Raw genomic sequence first — 21,787 nt, 5'->3', positions numbered from 1 at the left:
AACAATGTCAGCTTGGATGAAAGATGAAAAAGATGTGGTCTTGGGGAAATTTTAATTTTGCTTATGGAAGAGGAATATGTTACTCTTAGATAAGAAAGAAGTTTAAAAAAATTAGGGCACCTTGAGAACATAATGGTGTTATTCTCATTGAGTTTTTCTCCTTCAGAGTGGATAGCAGAAGACTGTTAAATTACTACTCAGAGTATTTAAACATTTTCCTTTCAGGGACTTTTGTAGGATTAATAGAGATATCAAGTGAAAAAATTAAATTTCACCCATATTTTTTCTAGGAGTGCCTTTTTTTTTTTTTTTTTTTCTTAGCAGACCCCACATGAGTTTAATTGTTTCTGATTTAACAGCAGGATTAAGTTTTCTCTCCTTCTGCTCATGGGGTTGTTTCCTTCCTTTGGTTAATGTGTCAAACACAAATCCAAACTCCCTCTCCTTCTACCCTTTCCAGTAACTAACTATGTTGAAATACATAAGACAATAAGAGAATACACTGTATAATCAAGAATAAAAAATTATCTTCTACCACAGTAAATCATAGCCAAACAACACAGTTATAATAGAAATACCTTTCCTATGTCTGATCCACTAACACTTACTTAGTCAGATAACAAATAACTTGTTCTTGGAGAGAGTGCCCTGGGTTTGATTTATCTCTGAGTGTAAGTAAATATGAAAAGACTGCCAAATCTGCCTATATAAATCTCAGCTATCTCAAAATGTCATGTATGAGGGAAGTGAAAAATTAAGAAGGTGTTTCTGTCTTAATAGGGTATGGAGGCAAAAGGTTCTGCTTTTAATTCTTCTTATGGATGACGTTTCTCTGGTTGATACCTGGGAAGAATTAAAGAGAAGCTGGGAAAAAAATGCATACATGTATTGTGCCAAATAACTGCTCTTATTTTTGCTGATTTAAATCTGGAGTAGATCCATTAAAGAGCCTGGAATTAGTCTGGCTTTGTCCCAGTGTAGTTGACAGCAAAGTGAGAGTCTTTCAAATTCATAATATTAAATCTCAGCGTTGCTAAGATTTTTCATTTTGGCTATAGTGGCCATTATTTGTTTGAAAAAATAGAACAAAAAGAAATCATCTGAAGATACTTATATACTGCTGCACAAGTGAGAATAGAGAAAAGACAGGGCCAATGTGAAAATCAAGGGTAAGAAAATAGCTTCTTTGCTTGCATATGTTTATTCTTGTCTGACAACACTACACCACACTCAGGGGTCTGTTTACACAGGGAAAAAAAAGAGGTGGCATTCAGGGCTGGATTATTAATTCAAGTATTAAGAAGTATAATCCAGGCATAAATCCTACCAATTTGTGAATTTGTGAATATTTTTCTCACTTAATATTGTGGTCTTTGGAGTTACTCCTGGTTAATCTCAGAATCAGGCCCTCTGCATCCTGTGTGGGTTTGTGAACCAGATGCTCCTTGTGACAAAGAATGTCAATTAGCCTGAGGACTTGTTGAGCCTCAGTCCATCTGGGATTCAAAGGTAGTTTGTTACCTCTGAGGTGGGGGATTTTAGTTGAATGTGTCATCCTACTCAAATTCATTACATGAAAAGTGAGTATCATCTTACATTACATAAGTTCAGCTGGAGTGTATACAATGTCAGTAGTATGGGAGAAGAAAACATGTGTTGAATACATCTAGTGTGTCTTGGGGCTCTGAAGGTCACTCCACTAAAGTAATATATAGTGCGGGTGCTAGTGGCTCAAGGTCAAGTCAGCTTGCTTTTCATAATGCATAAACCTCAAGCTCGCTCAGACACCAATCATCTGACCTAAACCTTGGAACAAATATTTTACTAAGTAAATCAGTGAGCATGCTGGCATTTCTATTAACCTTCAATGCACTGGTGACAGAAAATGAATAATGATAAATAATAACTCAAGCCTCTAAATCATGCTTAGCATCAGAGGGGAAAAAAAAGAAAAAAAGAAAGGTCTGGTGTACTACCATCTGCTAGTCTGGCTGGGCCTGTAGGGAGAAACCCACAGCAAAGGGAAATGTGCTTGCTCCCTCCCACAGCAGTTCCCTGGGTTTGAAATTTGGGGGTGGGATAGAGTGGGCTTTGCAGAGACGGGTGAGGAAAACACTTGAAAGTGAAAAGCTGGATTACACAAGCTGCAGGGAGCTTGGGTAAGAAGAGCTGCATTACTCAAGGTGGTAGGGTTATTTGGCAAGCTTTGACGTGGATGGACTTTTCTCTTGTCCTCCTGCCCCACTGACTGACCATCAGCAGCGCTCTGGTGGTAGGCAAAATATAACAGACTTCCAGCAACTCACCAGTGCTGAGACCTGCTTGTTTTATTTCTCCAGTACTCTTTCATTTCATTTTCTTCTGTATTCCTTTCAGTTTTGCTACTGGTTAGGGTCACCATAGCCACACAATGGCCTTGGGGAAATTAAGCACATAAATTGTGAAAAAAAGACACATTTAGTTCTATCTTCCACTGTATGATACTTTCACGTGTTTCAGTTTCATCAAAAGTGCTGATTCTCATAACCTTAAGATTTTTGTAAGGTCTAATTTTAGAAAATTGGCCTTAATTTGTTATTGAATTTGTTGCAAGGAAAGTTTTTCTTAGCCATGTTGTTTAAAACATTTGCATTTCACAAGCTTTTTCACAAACATTTTCTTTTCCCTTTCTGATTTTTTTTTTTTTTTTTTTTTTTTTTTTTTTTGATAAAAAAAAGCGCTGATGGATCAGTGGATTGAAGTACATCTTGTATTGAGTTCACCTCTCTAGCTTGGAATGCATTTGTAATGGATTGTCAGGTTGGGGACCCTGGACACATTTGTGACCCTGCTACAAGATGGGAAGACATCATGCATTACATAAGGGTGCTGTCTCCAAAAACCACAGTAGACTCTCATCAGGAGCCCTTGTCCTTTCACAAAAGGGTGTGCTGTGACATTGGAATAGGAAGAAATAAAGGGACTAGAAGCACCTGTTATGGAGTGATAGGAAGAATATAACGCACAGCAGTGTTGTTGTGGAATCACAAAAAAACAAGCCAAACAAATCTAACCCGGATATGTGAGGAAGGACAAAGTGAGAGGATAAAGAGAGTTAGGGGCTTGAGTTCATATCTGTAATTAATTTTTTTGTCAGAAATGGGTGTGAAGCAGAGTTTGAACTTTGCAGAGTAAAAGCATTATTTTTTTCAGTCTAGAAAGCAGGCAAGGGCCAGTCATATGTTAAGATTCATATCCGAGTTCAGATTTGCAACAGACCTTTGTCAGAAAAACACTAGGTGCTTGAATCTTCTTTTTGACCATTTCTCTCTTCTGACCAAATTAAAAGTATTGCCACCAGCTGAACTCATGTTACTTCCAACATTTTTGTTTAAATTCTATTCCCAGCCGGATTAAAGTGATAACATAATTTACAATGTGGTAACCATCTGACATCATAAAACAATATCTCAGTCAGGATACTTTATCCCTTACTTGAGTCTCAGGACTGGTATCCTATGGAATAGAAGGGAAAGCATGGAAATCCCAGTGTTTCTGTCACTGCCAAAGTATCATTTATTTAAAACCAGTTTGGAAAGGGCTCTTCACATCAGAAAATTAAATGGAAAAGTTTTCTATAAACCAGCCTCGTCATGCCAAAATTCATGCAAGTAGAATGAGTAGAAGTAAATTTCTAAACTTTGGCATATTTTTTTAATTAAGGATCTATTTTGTGAAAAATGTTAGAACCTCAGAAAAAGACATGATCATATTATTCCACAAAAATGGCCGTGTGGACACTACTTCCAAGAGAAAATGTATTATCCTGAGAAATTATGTAGAGGTGGCTGCTGCATTAATATACATGCATTTCACAGATAACTTTAGGAAAAATTAGCCTTATCCCAAAGGGACCATCACTAAACATAATTTATTCTGTCCTTTGCTATCTCCTGACTTGCCCTTGAGAAGACATTTCCCATTAAGCAAAAGAGAGCTTAGCTCATATATGTTAGGTATCTGATGTTGACTATTCCCAGTAAAAGTCAACAAATTAATTTTAAAATCTAAGTATTGATTGGTAATCTGAACTTCAGCATCCCTATCCTTACATCTTTCTGAACAGTATAAAAAAAATTAAACAAAACTGAATAAGTACAAAAAAGGGTAAGAAAGCAGGTTGTGAAAAAATTGGATAGTACTTTCATTATACTTAATTTAGCTGAGGCTGTTCACTGGTTTGGTGACTTTTTAATTTATTTTGTGCCTAATAGGAACTGTGGCTGAAAATAATAATTCAATTATTATACCATTACAATAAGAACATTTATATTTTTCTTAATAGTAACATTTAAAAGGCAGAGACAGTTTATTCTTATTGGTTAATTTGAAGTGATGAAAAGAAATTAATAGAAATCATCTGGTTTTTACAGCTTAAGAAACTAAAATACAAAGAGTTCAAGTGTTCTTCCCAAGGTTTCACAGCAAATCCATACCAGAACCACAAATTATTCTTTATATTAGCCACAAACTGTAATGAAAAAAATGAAGATATGGTAAAAGGGGAATTCCAGTTTTCTTACCTAGGAAATACATAGAGTGATATCTGTGGTACATTTTGCTTCCTGGCCCAAATGTTGTTAGTCTTATGCAATTACACACACACACACCCCTCAATGAAAAAACTCTCAACATGTATTCAAAAAATGAACACTCTTTTTAAACTTTTGAGGAAATTGCCCCAACAAACTATAAGCAGACAAGGAAAGAAAATCCTTAGTAATTTGTATTTACTAACTACTTTATAATGAGACTCTATCAACTTAAAAGTTATTGTCTTCAGTTAAAATCTGGTGTGTATTTTTAGCCATTCATATTTCTGTTGAAAAGAAGGACAGTATGCTGAGTAGCGGTTGGGGCATGGTGATTACTCAGCCAATACTATTAAAAGCTTTGAAATACTATTTAACTGCAAGCATACACATAGCAGGGCTGGGGTCAGAGGCCAGAGCACATGTGAGGAAGATTTTGTGCACAAATATTGCACCACAGAAGTAGTTGTAGTGGATCTATCCAAACTTATGTTATCCTCGCTTCACATAGCTGGGAACCTAGGTTCACAGCTGAGCATTGGTAATGGGAGAAGCAAATACTGGTGCTTTAAATCTAACCATCCATTTTTCTAGTAAATTTGCTCCCATGTGTTTACATGTGGATAATAAGAAAGTTCTAATTAGAGGCACAGAACCTTTTGTCTTTTCATAAAAATCATGCTATTCATGGAAAACCTGCTAAATAACTAACTATTTTCATCTCTGTTAGCAGACCTGTTTGCCACTTCTGCTGACTTCATAGAACGACCCCAAACATTTTGCTGTAAATACATTTTAAACTGGGAGAGGAGTTAAAGGAATTTTTCAGAAAGAATTAAACTCCTAATTATAAGGGACCAGCAGATGTTTTTCATCTAGTATCACCTTTCCAAAAAGTTATTTTCTGAAAAGAATGTATATGTTAAGATGGTGTTATATAAAGAAGCTTATTTTTCTTTTCCCACAAATTGCCATCTCTCTCCAAATTTGGTTTTATATCTATAGCCACAATTATGTTTTTAATGTGTATCTTCAAACCCCCCCATAATAAGATTCTTTGTGTACCAAACTGTTTAAAATACAATATACTTACAAGGAAGACAAATTCATTTCATAACTGAGACGTGTTACAGCTGGTTGGAAGTCTATTTACCTGATGGTTTAGATATTGATAAAAAGTCTTACTTGGTACATGATATCTGTGTGTATCTCTCTAAAAAAATTAGTAGTATTAATGTCTGGATAATAGATGCTGTTCATAGTATCTGCTTCTGCACCTCAAATAGCAGGATGTTGGACTGGGTTTAATATAAGAACAGAAATAAAAGTAATTGTCTCGTGAGGTTGTGTCTACCTAGCTCACAGGCTTGAAAATCCCCAGGGTCTTAATATACTTTTTATCTTCTAGAATAGTTATGCGCTCTCTGAACTCTCAAAATAATATATCAAATACCCAAGGCTCAACAGGCCCTGATCTGCATGAATACTAGCTGGAATTTTCTAAAAGCACTTTCATTAAAATTAAACAGTGACTTCTTTTACATTGATGGGTCTATGACTGATGGCTCTGGAATTCATGTCACAAATAAATGAATGGCCCTTCAACTATTTCACATGTACTTACAGACAGGCAATTGTGATATATTGCATCCACAGACATCTCAATGAACATAATCATGATATCACAATATATCATGTTACACTTGTATATGTTCAGGTCACATAATTTACCATCAGCAGTGTGAGGTTTCACAGGGTTGAATTATATGGATGCTGCATAGAACACTTTGGATGCATTATGCTGATGCTTTGGACTTTAAAATGTTAATATTGCAAATGAAAGGTACACTTTGTGTATCATAAATCTGAGTGTCTATTCTTCCTGTGTACTCAATAAATACACTTCTCATCAACTTTTAATTATGCTGTTTGCATTATTCTGTCCTGAAGAGGATAACACTCTGTAAATCATCCACTTCTAATGTACACTGCAGCATAAGTTTAGTTAATTAAACCATATATTTTATTAGTACTTGCACTTCCATCTTGTAAAGCTGCTAGGAAAAAAATAGAGAGAGGTTTTTATTTATTGCAGCTGAGTTTAAGATAGGATTACAAAAGTTTAGCAGAGTTAGATGTGCATATTGCTATTGCCTGTAGCTTAGTCACAAATACCCACCCTCAGAAACTTAATGTCTACCTATTGCTATGAAAGTGGGAAGCATTTTGAACATGTTGATGTATGTTGATGTTCCCACAGAACCATTTCAGTGTATTTAATGGCTGGCATAATCAGAACTGAATCAAGTATGGGCTTGTCCATTTGTGCAGAATTTATTATGTTAAATCACCAAAGAGAGTTCCCTTGTAATGAAATTCATGGTAAGTGCAATTAGGAGATCCTTTTTACTCTTCTTAACTGAAAGTTTCCTCTTTTTTATTGAACCCAGTTTTTCAAAGTACAGTTTCCATAAGCAGAGCCATTTTACAGTTGAGTGTAGGTGGAGTCATCCCAAGGGATGCCATGACATGAAAAACATTAATAAGATCCTGTATGACAAATAGTATGAGAAGTGTAAACACTTGCCATAGCATCTATAACTCTCTGAGGATTAAAGCCATCTTTGGGTAGAGTCCCTAGTATTTTCTGTTCACATGAAATAAATAACTTAATTTGAACTTTGAGGTGAAAGTTCCTAGAGAAAGAATTTGACTTTGGGACTATTTCTGATTGTCATAAAGACACTTTCATACTGACAAAGATGATTCCGAACTTAAATACTGCAATGACTCAGCCTGTAACACCTTAGCTTGAATGCCCAAATAAATTTTTTTCAGCAGGATTCTTTTGCAGAATGGTTTGAAATTAAAAATATATTCAGGATTCTCTTCATGAAAGCCAGATAAATTTGCCCTACCTACAGACTTCAGAGCTATATAGTATGCTTAGTTGAAAATGCAACACTGCTGAATAAGAGGGAGCATTACATTTTATTCTGTAGATGTTATTTTCCAGATTTCAGAAGAGTATTTGGGAAAAAGTCTCAATAAAATGGCAGCCTCTTAACATTAAATTATAATCGTTTTAATTGGAAGAAAAAATAAAAATTAAATGCAAAAGGATTTTTCAGAGAACAGCAAACCCAAGAGCATAGTGTTTAAGAAAGTTGTTAGTGTGGTATAGAAATCAAATTATTAGGACAGAACTTATGGAGAGTTTTCCTCACTCTACATTTAAAGCTGTTCTTTGATATGATTTCATGTTCACTGATTACATACAAAATGTGAGACAGAAGTTAAAATGTAATCTTTTTCCTAAAAGTAAGAAGGAAAGGATGGAGCAATTTTCAGACCTGTGTCGCAAGGAGATCAAGTGTGAGTAATTACTTGAAATGTGTTCATTTTGAGTACCCATGCCCTGCAGAGTGAGAGAGTGGAGATATTTCTGTTGTATAAATGTAAGGCCACAGTCTCGTTAATCAAGTCCTCTTTAGCAGAAATAACTAGGTCTTGACTCGCACATGATGTAATTAATACTCCTAATTTATTTGCACTTGAATTTGACAAGGACTTTGATATTAATATTTTCATCTATGTTTCTTGACTACTGTCTGTGTTGTCATGTAGGATGGTTTCAATTAAAAATTAAGCCAATGAAAAAGACTCTTTTTCAACTCAAAATTAACAGAACTATGTCCTTAAAAAAGCAACATCTGCAAAAGAAGTGTGACTTCAGGAGGCTTACTCCTTGATATTACTTCATAGTTGATACTGCCTTTTTAGGTCAGCCTTTTCTCTTTTTTTTTCCCCTCTACATTTGACTTTCACGCATATTAAAGGAAACTAGATATTAGTGTAAGGTATACTGTGATAGGGGGCATTTCTGCTTATTTTTTCTCTTTTGACAAAACTGCCCCAACACCCTTTGTTACATGGTAAGTTATGGCCTGGGCCTACTGCTTAAAACACAGAGACATTAGCAGGGTTCTTCCCACACTTGTTTGAATTTTTGCACAAAATGTGTTTATTTTTACTTCATATGGTGTCATGAGGACAGGAGGACACAGAAGGAAAGAGAAGAGAAAGCTATAGTTGTTAGCCAGCAAAGGCACTTAGAAAATTGGTGAGCTCTAGGGAAGCTTTTAAATGCCTATAAGGAACTGCAACTCCCTAGGAATATGGGCAGGATTGGTTTAGTTGAAACAGTGTAGGAAGGACCTTTTTTTAAGAACAAAAAATAAGCTCCTTTCTGTCTTTGCTACTGCTGAGGCAATTAAGAACCCTGTATACTTCCTATGCCCCTCAGGGCAGCTGTGTTTTATTGACAGAATGGACTCCGTAACCCCAGCACCCCTGTGCTGTGGCTAACATCAGCCTGGCCTGCAGCTCTGAATCAGCAGGTCTGGCTTGAAACCCAGGCAGCAGAGCTGCAGCTTGCTGCAGACTGTGACATTTACTCACATTGTTATCCCCAGCCAGGGAGGGAGGATCTGCTCTTTCTGTGACTCTGCCTCTGGAATGGGTGCCAGCTGGCCAGGGCCACTGGAGAAGTTCTCCAGTCCCAGGGCACCCCCAGCTTTGGTTCTCTGTGTAGGGCAGCTATGACAGGGCTGGTGATCCCCAAGTGCAGGTTGCAGACTGAAGTAAGCTGATGTTTGGAGACAAACCTCTGCAGAGCAGCCCCATTTCCTCTCTCTCATCAATATTTACCAGTTCTGTTCCATCTTCAGGGGTCTTTCCAATATGTTTTAAATATATTTTCCTTCTGCAGAGTGCGAGGATTTGAAAAGCTTCAAGAAAAGTGATTTCTTTCATAAAGTGACTGAGATGACTTGAAATGGCAGAGTTTTGCTCAGACTAATGACAGCCAGCAAGGTCTGCTGGGACTGTGCTGGGCCACGGAGAGGCTCAGCAAGCCCTGCGATCTCTGCCTGCAGGGAGCACCAGGCTTCACTCCGAGCACAAAGGCTCAGGGTTACCACTGAGATTTTCCCTCTATCGTTCCTGCACACACATATGAGTACATTCATTATTTGTATCAGCAGAACTGGGATTTGGGGAGCTGGGGAAAGTGAGACTGAGGAGTTAAATCCTAATGGGGATTTCAGGGCCTCAGCTGGAAAATCTCCACAAGCTTGGAGCAATCAAATGCAGCTGAGGCCAATTTAAAACAAAACAAAACAACATCAACAAAAATCTATCTGTTCTCATGGCAGGGGGATTTGCAGAGCTGTTGCTGAACAATAGCTCTCAGGGTATAAAAGACTTGCTCGGAAGTTACCCCCTTTTAAGCACGTTAAGGTATGTGGTGGGTAGGGTGTCTGCGTGTGCGAGCATGTGTGAGCAAAAGATGGGTGTTTGTTTGAGTAAGAAACCCAAAAATAAACATGTAACATCAGAGAAGTCTTTCACTGTTTAAGCAGAGTGCTATCTGATATTTCATACAGTGGTTATTTTTTGGCCCTGCCATTAAACCTGCAGGATGAGTGAGAACAAAATCTCTGTCTTTTTTTGTTTCCCAGAATATGTATTATCTCTGACCAGTGAAGCATTGTTGTTTCATATTAGGTTTGTTCAGGGTGTTGAAATTCAAATTTACTTTTTTTTAATTTGCTAATTAAACTTATAAATTTTGCAACTAACTCAGATTTGCATTTAGTAGCTTTCTCATGAGTTGTTGCAGTATTTAGGATTTGACATTTGGTAGGTTGATATCAGTTGTGTAAATCCATGGATATGTGTTGGTTTTGTTTTTTTCCTGCTAACTGTATCTACAGAACTAATATATTTATATAATTATTTATGGCTAAGTGCCTTTTAATCCTCAGTGCTATACTTTAAAGTTTGCCATTCCAGCTTGCACTACTGTCAATAGACTGATTTGTTAGATTTATGTAAAGTATGTAGTAAATCTTATCACTAAATTTTAATTGCTCCTTTTAGAAGTTTAAAAAAGTTTCAGCCTTTTTTTTTTTTTTTGCAGTTAAGAGACTTGGATTTTTTACATTTGCTTCTCTTTTTCTCTGCTTCCAGGTAGGATATGATAAGTCTCAAGTGAGTATATTACCAATTGTATCACATAATCTTTCACTAACTTAAAATGCCCTGCATATATCATGTGTCATTGCAGAAGAGAATTCAAATTTGAATATCATGGTAATTGTACTTCACAGAAATCTACCTTCCTGATAAAATTAATATGAAAATTTGTATTCTTTCTCTTTTTTTCTTTGTTTGTTTTTGTTTTAAGGAAAACCTCATGCTGTATTCATTCAAAGCTTTCTGAAGCTTTGTTTTTCCCTAGAAGATGTCCTAGATTTTATTCTTTAATGTTGTCCCTGATTTATTGGATGTCCATGTTTCCCTGGATAGTACCATCTTTTGAGTTATACATCATCGGAGTGACTCATTCCGATGATGTATTGCATTAATACATCATCAAAGCGCCTTGCTCTGCTGTTGCACTAATGATATGTTAGTATAATACATCATCAGAGTGAACTGCACTGATGATGTATTACTCAGATGGTGATGGCATTCTGTGAAGAAAAGGTTGAGGAGCAGGTTCAATACAGTCACAGGAGAAAAATTAGTCAATACAGAGTATAACTGTTTCTCCAGTAGTGATGCTGATGCTAAATTAGCACCATAGCCCCTGATCTGTACCCTTGCAGAAACACTGAGACATGCATTATCCCCGAAAGAGGAATGAATTCAGAACACTCCGCTAAAGGATTTTACAGAAGAGAGGAGAGGTGTAACCATACATATCACTGGAAAGCTAAAGGTTATATATATAGCTATAATTACTGGCTACTGAGAGATGGAATGAATCAAATGGGGCCAAAATAAGACCAAAGTGTAGATATGTTCAGTAGCTGCCTCTCTGGTGGAGAATGTGACACACAGGGAGACAGAGATTTAAGGGCTAAAAATATGCTGTCTGAATTAAAACAGCTGCCACTTAGAAACCCCAAGCAGGGATATTTAAATATTCTGAGGCATGTAGGAAGTCTATGCTATAGTTGGCTTTTTTAACTTTAAATTAGATACTTTTTTAGTCATGCTATGTCACAGGCAGAACACCACTGTCTCAGTGCTGTGTGCTCTCTCATGTTCTCCAGGTGTGCTCATTAACAGAAAAATTTCTAAGTGTGCACAGCTGATACACATAGAAACAGGTGTACTGTGTTCAAGCTCCTTAAAATTGTGGTTTTCAGAGATTAGGACAGCATAGTGAATGTGCATATATGGCTGGAAATCATGCAAAGTCAGACTTGTGTTATGCTGATGTATTTGTAAAAGTGACACTTTATATAGTCACACTTAATTTCTGTTACTTGTGTATATCTATCTCTTTGTTTGATCTCGGGAAGGAGGTTCTGGCACAGCTATCTTCTGAGAAAGGTACTTCCCAGAAAGGTGGAGGTGAAAATAGTGTTAAAATGAAACCTGTCAAGCTTGTAGAGAAGAGAGAGAAGGTATTATTCCCAGATTTATTTATCTAATACAAGGGATGGGCTGTAACATATTTGTCTATATGAGGACACAAAATACAGGTACAAGTGTTGGGGCATGGTGTTCATGTCCCTGCAGATCTTGCTTTTCCACCTTCTCCCTCATTCCCTCCCTAATTCCCTTCATTTTTGGCAGCTGTTTTGCAAGATGGGTTTCATGCTCCACCATTCTCCATACCCTTCCATTGCTGCCCTGCCCCACCTGCAGGGCCAGGGTGGGCCTGGCCTTTCTCTAGGATGTGTGGGAGCTCCAGGACCCTTTTGCAGAAGGGTCTGTGCACAGCTTCTTGGTGCTTTCCTTGCCCCAGAACTGTATTTTGGCTGGTCTAGCAACACGATCAACTCCCAGTCTGGGTCATTTTCATCTCTGAAACTGGGGGAGAAATTTCCTTTGTATTCATGGATTCCCCTACACTATCCTACACTCACCATTGCCCTCATAGTCTTCTTGATGCCAGACCAAAAAAAAAAAAAAAACCAAAACCCCAAGAAGCAGCCAAAGCTGTTTTGTGTACCCAGTCGGTTTGAAGAGCAGTGATGCAATGAGGGCAGTGCCGTGAGGTGCAGCAGCGTGGGTCTGTCCTCCTGACTGCAGGAAGGGAACACTCCTGCCTGTCTCAGCAGCCTCCTTACAAAACTTTCTGAGGACTCCTACTTCTGGCTCTTTCATGCTGTATTATATAAGCTTCCAAACCAGTCCTTCTTTCTTCCATTTCTCTTCTGATCATCTCTCTTCTACAACTTGCAGAAAGACAGGGTGAGAGAGGGTTAAGATACTCTTTTGTTCTCTCTCCATCTTTTATTCTCCTCTTCCTTTTCTTCTATTCCATTTGTTTCCTGCTTCCATTCCAGTTTTCTTTGTATAGGTGATTGCTTTAGAATTGTATTACGTGGTCAAGATACACTTTAGATATAACTTAGCTTTGAAAAGAAACCTTATTTTTCCCATTCTTAAAAACGTCACAATGCTTTGTGGCGATATTCCCAAGATATTTATCAATGCAGCAAGTAATTGTTTCTCATTATTTTCAAATATTGCTAGGCTCTGCTCTCAGGAACTGAAATCACTCTTTCAAGCTTTTATTTGGAAATGAATACTTGAGAGCTACTCAATATTTCTATCACTACTGCAGATATTTTCATAACGGTGGTCTCGTGATCCTTTAGAGTCTCTTTATAAGAAACAGAACAATAGACAAGATTTAAAAAAGAAAATCAGGAAATTAATGAACTTATTTTTTATTTGGATTTCTGATATCACTTTTAGATATCACTTTTAGACAAAATAAATTTGATGGTGTTCCATAAGGTGCAGCAAAAAGATTTTTAATTTCTTTTCAGTAATATTTTTGACATTCAGATTTAGCATCCGATTTGCCATTTTCTGCTTCTGGATTTGCACTAAATTTATTTAGAAAAATTGCAGATGTCATGGAAAATAATCAGGTGCCCACTAGATATGTATAAAGTATTACTTCTGTATTCTAATTGGTGGTAATGACTTTTAATAATGCAAGCACTAGAATGTACCCTTTGGGTTTGGACAAAGTAAGCCTTAGTTTTTAATGTGGCTCATACATGTGTTTTATTTAATCTAAAACAATCTGCCATAACATAGGACAAAACAAGATGTTCTAATTTTCTATAAATAAAGCTTGCTTTGCTTAAGATAGAAACTGCCAATTGCAGAAATACACACGTTGTTCATAATTTATAAACAATAAACACTTCTTTTGGCAGGCTGCCATGCAGCTCCTTTCTGCTCAAGATCTAAACTGTGAAAGAGAAATGATGTGAAAGTTAGAAATGGAATGGCTGAGGGACCTGGCAGGGTTTGAAGTTCTATTGGTGCCAATCCAAATCCATGCTAGACTCCACTAGGACAGGCCAGTTCAAAGATGTAGTACAATTTACTGGAAGTGGCTATATCAATGAAATGTCAAGTGAAATATATATAGTAGTCTAATTGCCATGTGGTAATGACAGAATATTGCTGAGGCTTTTCTCATTCCTGCCTTTCATATTGTGGCAGAGACGCAGATAAGCAGTTACTTGTGCATCTGGATTTCAAATGGTTGAAACTTCAGTTAGCTTTGGGGTTATAAGGGTGATGTTGGATAAAATAAACCTTTTTGGGGAAAAGTCTGGAGAGATTTAGGCATCAGATGAGCCATAACTGGCAAATTGTTGGATGCTTTTTGCTTTGAACTTGAAAATGGCCCCTTTGAAGCAATTTTCTTTCCATCTCCATTCTCCTCTGCAGTGCCTCATTACAGCTTTAGCATGGGATCACCTCTGGAGTTGTTTCCTTCTTCTCCTCCTCTCCCAATTAGCACAAAGGGGATATCCTACTGAAATGGGTGCTCCAGTCTGACTCATGTCACATGAATATCATGATCAGGCTTTCTATGGGAGCAGTGGATTGGTTTTCTTGTGCTAGTAATACAAACGCTTATTTCTTCCCACTGCTTCAGGGGTAGGAAGGTGCTAAAACTTCAGACTTTTTTATTTCTCTGAAGTCAGCCAGATTTGGGTGGGAAAATATTCTTTTGAAAATGTTTATAATTTTGTCAAGTAGTCAGCATGTCACTGCTCTCACAGCAATCTATATTGTTAGAGCTCTGCTCTAACAGGCTCTCATGTTTTCCTGACGTTGTTGGGTTCAAGAGTTTTCCTAGATGTATTTCCTATAGCCCATTGCTACAGTACAGTGATATATGTGCTTGACCTTTTTTTTTGACATGCACATGTGTTTGTCTCATCAGAAAGCACACATACAGTTTAGTGAAGCTCATATATTTAGTTAATTCCTTTTTAAGTGTTGATTTTCAGTGAATTAAGAATCTGAACATTATTTCTGTTCATTTGCAGGTCACCATCTCTATTCAGAATCAGTGCTCCTTTTTGATACGAGAGTTTGTGACTCTCCCACATCTGTAACTTAACCTCGTCTTCCTGTATAATTTATACAGTGAAATTGTAATTCTCCATTGATCCAAAATCAAAAAGCCCATTGATTTTTGTCATTCTGCTTTTTCAGAAATTCTTTGTTACACTGATTACAGGCCTGAGTTGAAGCTCACTGAAGTCAATGGATGTCTTTCAGCTAATTCTTGACAAGCACTGAATCAAGTTCTAAAATGCATATTTCTACTACTACTACTACTACAAAAAAAACCCCAAAACAAACAAACAACAACAACAAAAAACCAACCAGCAAAACTTCTTCAGATCATGCTGTAGGCAGAAGACCAAATCTGTGTGTATGCAGGCATTGTCCCTCAGGGACATTCCCCTAGAATTGCAGACAGCAGTATAATAAATCAATTATCTGATTAAAACAAAAATAATTAATATGCAATTATGACAGATGTCAGGCCAATTAATATGTAAATATTCATAAACTACCTGACAAGTTGCACATATGCAAGTAGAAATCTTTAAATAGGAACACCCCACTGTGTTTGTTAAACATAAGGGCAGGATGTTTCTAATTTGGTTGGGGAATATAGCAACATGTATTTCAAAATAATTTTGTTTTCATTTATCAAATACACATTCCCAAGAGTGAACAATGAGCTGTGATGTGTATAAACAAATAAAATCTTTATGTGTCTCAGCACTCCAAAACTTAAAATGTTTGGTTAAAATTGGCAGAACAAATTTAAATCCAAGAGTCATTCAGTCTATGATAACATTAAAAAAAATGTATACTTGTTCAGTTAAGAAGCTGCAGTGCTTCACCAAGCTGCCAGGTTTAACTAATCAATGATTTCTTAATTATTAACCTGGGTTAATTGGTATATCCCCATCAATCATTAACTTTTTCATTCATTGATTGGTTTGTCAATTCAATGCATGTTAACCACCCATAGCCAGATTTACATTAGCTACTTTTAAGGTAACCTACATAAATTAATTTATTTTCTGGGTTAATTATTAGCTAATTCCCTTGGTCATTTTTCACTAGTTTAATTTTTTTTACCTTGCATTCATTATCTAGTCTTCACTTAATAATTGTAGAAACTATTTTCTCTGTTAATTTTTAACCAGACATCCCTTATTTACCACGAAAGAGCCCTATTGCCAGCATATATGTTACTAAATTTAGTTTATCTATGTATGGATCTCATCACCATGTGACAGTAAATTAGCCGTGCATTTGACAACTTTTTAAAATTTAACAGGCCAGTATCTGAGCTGGACTAAAATATGTCATTTTTCCTAACACCCAACCTGTCAGAACAAAAATGCTACTCATGAATGCATCATATTCAGTTTTTGCAAAAAGCATGGACATAGTTATTTCTATTTCTCTTCTTTATTTTTTTGAGATGTCTAAGACTGAACATTTCCTCCAGCTTTGTCATAGTTGCAAAGGAGACTTCTGACACTGGTAAGTCCAAAAGGATTTTTTTCAGCCAGAGATAACTTCCTTTAGAATATGTGGCAAGACAGAGGAATAAGAACTTTGTGAAATCTCCAGGATGAAAAGCCTTAAAGGACAACTGTTCTATCAGGATTTTTCTCAGTATAGGTGAAGGGTAACTCTCATGCGTAATTCAATCTTTTTTTCTCTTAATTTAGCAAATTTCATGATTGCATGGCTGGAGACCCATTCTGCTTTGCAACACACTGGTGACAATTTCTTCATGTGTACAGTATGAATCTTGCATAAACAGGTATAATTAGAATTGGATACAAGTTCTCTATTAAAACTTTTCTTCAGGAACAGAATCTTTTCTAAGAGAGTAGCTATCAAAATATAGCTTTTGCATTGCAGCAGATATAAGCCCTACCAAAAAGTAGTACAAGTGCCCATAGGGAGAAGGTAAATGCTGGACCCCTGTGAGGTACCTGCTCTTCTGAAGCAATCAGTTTGATTGGTGCAATAGGAAATGCTTTGCTGCTTCTAAATGGCTCTATTTTTCTTTAATAATTTTCCACTCCATCACCATTTCCCCCACATTATCTTCAAATTCCTTGTAGAAAAGGATGTTTCGATTATATTTTTTTCTATGGGGATGGATGACTTATTAACAGTGACATTGCAGAGTCGTTGTGGTTTCAAAACACTGGTTTTTATATTGAAGTTACAATTTGTTTTGTTTTGTTTTTAAACAAAATAGTATGCTTCAAATGGGGTAAAGATGATCTCCTAAAATAAGAAGAAAAAGACTTAAGATACTTGCTTTCAGCACTGGTGACTGATATGAGAACACAGAATGCAGCAGAAAATAAATGGAAGCATTTTATATGTTAAATTCTATTGTTTGAGAATTTATTATTTTATTTGTATATATTAATATTGTCTCTACTGTATTTTTATAGAAAATATAAGAATGTCTATCGCTTGCTAGAGATTTAATCTATTTTAGATATATTTAAATAAATAGTAAAAATATTTTGACAGTGCATCTATAGACATTAGAGAAAGTGAAACAGAGATACATTTTATTTTCCCCCACAAAAATAAACCCAGAAACGTCTCTATAGAGTTTATACCTATTTTGGTATCAAAATTAATTATTGTAAAATTTTTTATAAATTATTTTTGACCACAACTTCTTTTTTCCTTTGAGGATGTAGAGTAGGAGCACGATGTTTGTTTCATGATGGATATTGAGAGAAGAATGTATTTTTAAAGTTTCATACATTTAATGACTGTAATATAATAAGTTTTTAGACTTTTTAGATTTTAGACCCTTTAGTTTCTCAAAGCAGAAGTTCCTTTTTCTGGTTTACGTTAGTATCTACATCATGATGACTTCATCCTCTTTCATTGTACTTACTCTAGTAGGGAATACCCTGTTTCAGTCAGTGATATCACAGCAGGTAAAAAAGAAGTGAAAAGGTAAGTTTCAGATATGTCTGAGTTAATAAAAAGTCAAAGGAAACACCAGGCATGTAAAATCATTTTCTTGAGAAGCAAACTAATTTATTAAAAGTTAAGTGCACTCCAGGTTAGAAGAGCTGTTTTATTAGCATCAGTTTGCTGATCTCTGTGCTTAGAGACCAAGACCTTTTCTCGATATGCAAGACTGAGTCTCTGGTCTTTGATAGAGAATGAGTATGTGGCAGCAATTTGTGTAGCAAAAGGGTGACAGGAGACAGCAATTTTCCTGCCCTGATATTTTCTTTGTGAGAGTTCAGAGTGGGTGTCTCAGTAAAAGACAAAGGGAATCCTTAGCCATTCTCAACTCAGAAATTAAGCAAGCTGTTTGACTCGATAACTGGGACAATGGTGTCTGCTTGCTTCAATTTAGTTGAAAAAGATTATGATGCTATACTTTATTTGCTTTTGGTTATTAAAGCCTTTTCCTAAATTATTCTGGGAAAATTTTTCAAAAGAGCTGAAGTGACTGGACACAAAGTAGTCCTGGATAACATAAATACTTCAGAAAAAACTTGTGTGACTTTCATTACTTCTAAGCATGATGCTGCAGTGTATTAAGATGCTAAAAGTTATATATAGCAATTTGATAGTCTTATCTGGCACTGGTCTTTCATTTCTTAACATCTGGCTAATCTAAATGTGAAGTGTGGTATATACCTTCAACATGCAGCAGCAGTCCCATCCCCATCATCTGGGTATGTGTTACACAATCTGTGAAATGCTCAGGAGAGAAATCCCCAAATACCTACATGTTAGTTGTGGCTTCACCTCAGTGTCAAAGATATCTCTCAGCAGTAAAGAAAATCTGGTAGAGAACCTTCAAAACCATGCATGTCATTAAGTGCAGATCTAATGACTATGCAAGAAATTACTTTCATGGGCTTAAAGACATTTCTTTTTGAAGGTAAAACAAACCATGAAATTAGGAGATAACAAGGTTGAGATTTATACGTTTAATCCCTTCTAGGCAAATCTCTGGATGAATTACAGTCCGAGGAAACTGTCTTAAGGTAGCCAATAGAACTAGCAGAATATTAAAAAAAAGGTATTTAGGAGCTAGCATAAAAAGGGGAGGAGGGGGGAGAACCTTCTAAATAAGTCAGAAACTAATGAAATTACTTAAAAAATATGGCCTTCGGTTATGAAGATAAATCCAAAAATATTCATATGTGCAAAAAGAGATAAATATTTGTATAAAAGAAATAAAAACAGAGAGGTGAATAAACAGAGAAAAATCCAAACAGAAAGTGGATTCCACAGCAGCCAAATGCATGAAAAAGCAAACTATAACCAGGTATTTAAAACTAAAATAGTTCGGTAGGTATTTGTTGCAATCATTCTTTTGCTATTTTCAAGTCACCTGCAAGCAGGTCCTTCATTCTTTTACCATGCAATTGTTTTAAAATGGTGTTTTGATTTTTTAGTGAAACAGTTTGTCTAAAATAACACTTGTTTCAGATTTTTGCAACACCTTTTTTTATATTGTCAAGTTTTCTGTCTCTATGAAAAAAGCTTAGAACTTGGATATGAAGATGACTGGATTTGCACATGTCATGAAAGGTAATTGTATAATGTTTGGTTCAAGAGAAATAGAAATTATAGACAAGAATTTCTTCTTACTAACTTAGTTTAACTGATATTTCAGGACCAGCTTCCTTTACACCTCCAACATATCTGTCACTATTTCAATACCTTTCCTCTGGTAATTAATCTCCCCACACCATCCTGACATGCCATCCTTTATACTACATTATAGAATTTTTAAGCAAACAAATCTCATGACAGCTTTGATATCATACACTTTCTATTTTATTCTTTCTTTTCATATTCTTTTCACTTATATGATCTCAAGTATAAGCCAGTTTTCTCAGTCTGTATTGGAAAATATAGCCTTAATTGTTGGTCTTGCTTTCCCAGATCCAGAAGATGGCCAAAGTGTAATTTCAGTATTGTCACAGGTGAGGACTAGAGGTAAAATGAGGAAATTGGCCTATTTGATTTGTATTATTCATACTTTTTAAAATGATGCTTGGTTTTGCTATCAGGTGTCTCTGGTGTGCTATTGCACAAAATTATGGAATCTTAATTATGGATTTTTAACCACCAGAAGTTAAAATATTTAGTAATATATTCAGGATTTCATTTTATCCTTATCTACAAGGCTTTATACATAACTTAGGAACCAATATTTTGTTTATCTCAGTATTTATTTCTTCCTTTAATAGCTGGCAGAAGAAATATCATATCACCCTAATCAAATAGTTTCTGGAGCTACAATATTACGAGAGCTTATACTGAGCATTGTTTCACTAGCAATACAGAGCTTCCATTTTTGATATCCTTACTGACTGCAGAATGCTCTTCATGACAATTAAGATATTCACATACATACTTTTGAGTGCTTGATTTCACATATGAAAAGTCTCCATGATATTTGCCTCTAAATATAATAGAGATTATAAAGATTATAAAAATAATTCTGCACTGAAATCCTTCTCATATTCCTTTAATTTCCAGGAATAATAAGAGAAATATTATTTGCTTCCTTACAAAGGAAGATTATAGGAATAATAGAAGTATTATAAATTACTATATATATTATTAATACATATTGCATGTAAATTTATGTTGACTGTTCACTGAAGTATGCTTAGAAGTTTACTTTTGTTTCATATTTGGTTTGTCTAAGCAGTTATAGCTACAATTGAATAAAGAGCATCAAACTTGCAGTGGTGTACCTGGTGACATATTTCCTTGGTGATTAGCTGCATCTGGAACAGAGGGCTTCTATGAAATGAGTATGTACAGCTGTTGCTACGCTAGCAAGTCTGAAAGTTTTCAGTCTTAAAATGTGTCACTTCTGAAGAGTAAGGTTTGGGTAAGGGAAGAGTAAGATTTAATTCATTAAATATTTAATAGTTAAATCAATTTAATTAGGAAGATTTTATATATCAAGTTGTGGTCAGATAGATAAAACAAAATGCCTGGCACCAGCAACCACACATGCAAGCCTGAGGGGAAAGCTGATGAGTATGGTTATTCTGACTGAAATTTGCTGTTAACACCAAAGTTAAGAAAAAATATGTTTTTGTTTTAACTTGAATTATTTTGATAATTAGGTCATTATTTACTTTTCTTTATGGGTCTATCTGAGAAAACTGATTAGAAAAATTCTATTGATGATTGCTTTAAGATTTTTTTTAAATTGCAGGTGAAAACTAAATATAGAGATTGTGCAGGTGAAAACTAAATATAGAGATTGGTCTACAATATGTCTGTAAGCTGTATTTGTTAAAGACTGTTAATGCTACAGTTTGCAATAATGAGATACAGGAATAAAAGGGCTAATATATTTTTTGGACTACAAGAGTGAGAGACAAAATGGAGCTAAGAGATACTGTTCATTAATCCAGTTGCAAGTAAGTATCTCATCTTCTGGGCTTATGAATTCGAGGCAGACAGATATTGTGAACCCTTTCTATCCCATTCTTTCATGTATCTTTGGGTTCAGTGACCATTATTTTTTCTAATAAGATCAAAGTATTACATAGTAAATAGCTGTGTAGGGTGAATTTATATCAATTTCTCTCAAATATTTTTGGGGTTAAAAAACTATATTCATTGAAACTAAAATAAGTTTTCATTTCATTTTTTGTAAGGTAGATTTGCTACCTTAAAGAACTGGCTATTTTCTAGATGCAACTTAAAAATAACCAAACTAAAACTGTCCTTGATTGTTATTTTCCTTTTCAACACACAAAGCTATGAATAATGTTATTATTATTAAAGGATTTGAAAAATAT

At 35.6% G+C, this 21,787-nt stretch overlaps 1 protein-coding gene across 16 annotated transcripts in view; it reads left to right on the top strand.

The window, feature by feature from the left end:
• LRMDA (leucine rich melanocyte differentiation associated) overlaps nucleotides 1-21,787 on the top strand; it is a 728,564-nt gene that overhangs the window by 644,484 nt on the left and 62,293 nt on the right. For 2 of the 16 annotated variants that reach the window (XM_085583451.1, XM_085583450.1), the window contains exons 7-8: nucleotides 10,555-10,604; nucleotides 14,960-21,787. The exon at nucleotides 14,960-21,787 is cut by the window's right edge. In XM_085583451.1, the coding sequence (XP_085439577.1) occupies nucleotides 10,555-10,604; nucleotides 14,960-15,028 (119 nt within the window). In that variant the 3' untranslated portion in view covers nucleotides 15,029-21,787. Of the gene's footprint in view, nucleotides 1-6,831; nucleotides 9,873-10,554; nucleotides 10,605-11,245 lie in introns of all 16 variants that reach the window. The other 14 variants (XM_085583460.1, XM_085583458.1, XM_085583482.1 and 11 more) reach the window with 14 other exon arrangements.

This window comes from Lonchura striata, chromosome 6 (assembly GCF_050655825.1).
Source record: "Lonchura striata isolate lonStrDom1 chromosome 6, ASM5065582v1, whole genome shotgun sequence".
NCBI lineage: Eukaryota > Metazoa > Chordata > Aves > Passeriformes > Estrildidae > Lonchura > Lonchura striata.
Note: the sequence above shows the minus strand (reverse complement) of the source record. Positions and strands in the feature narration are given on the sequence as shown.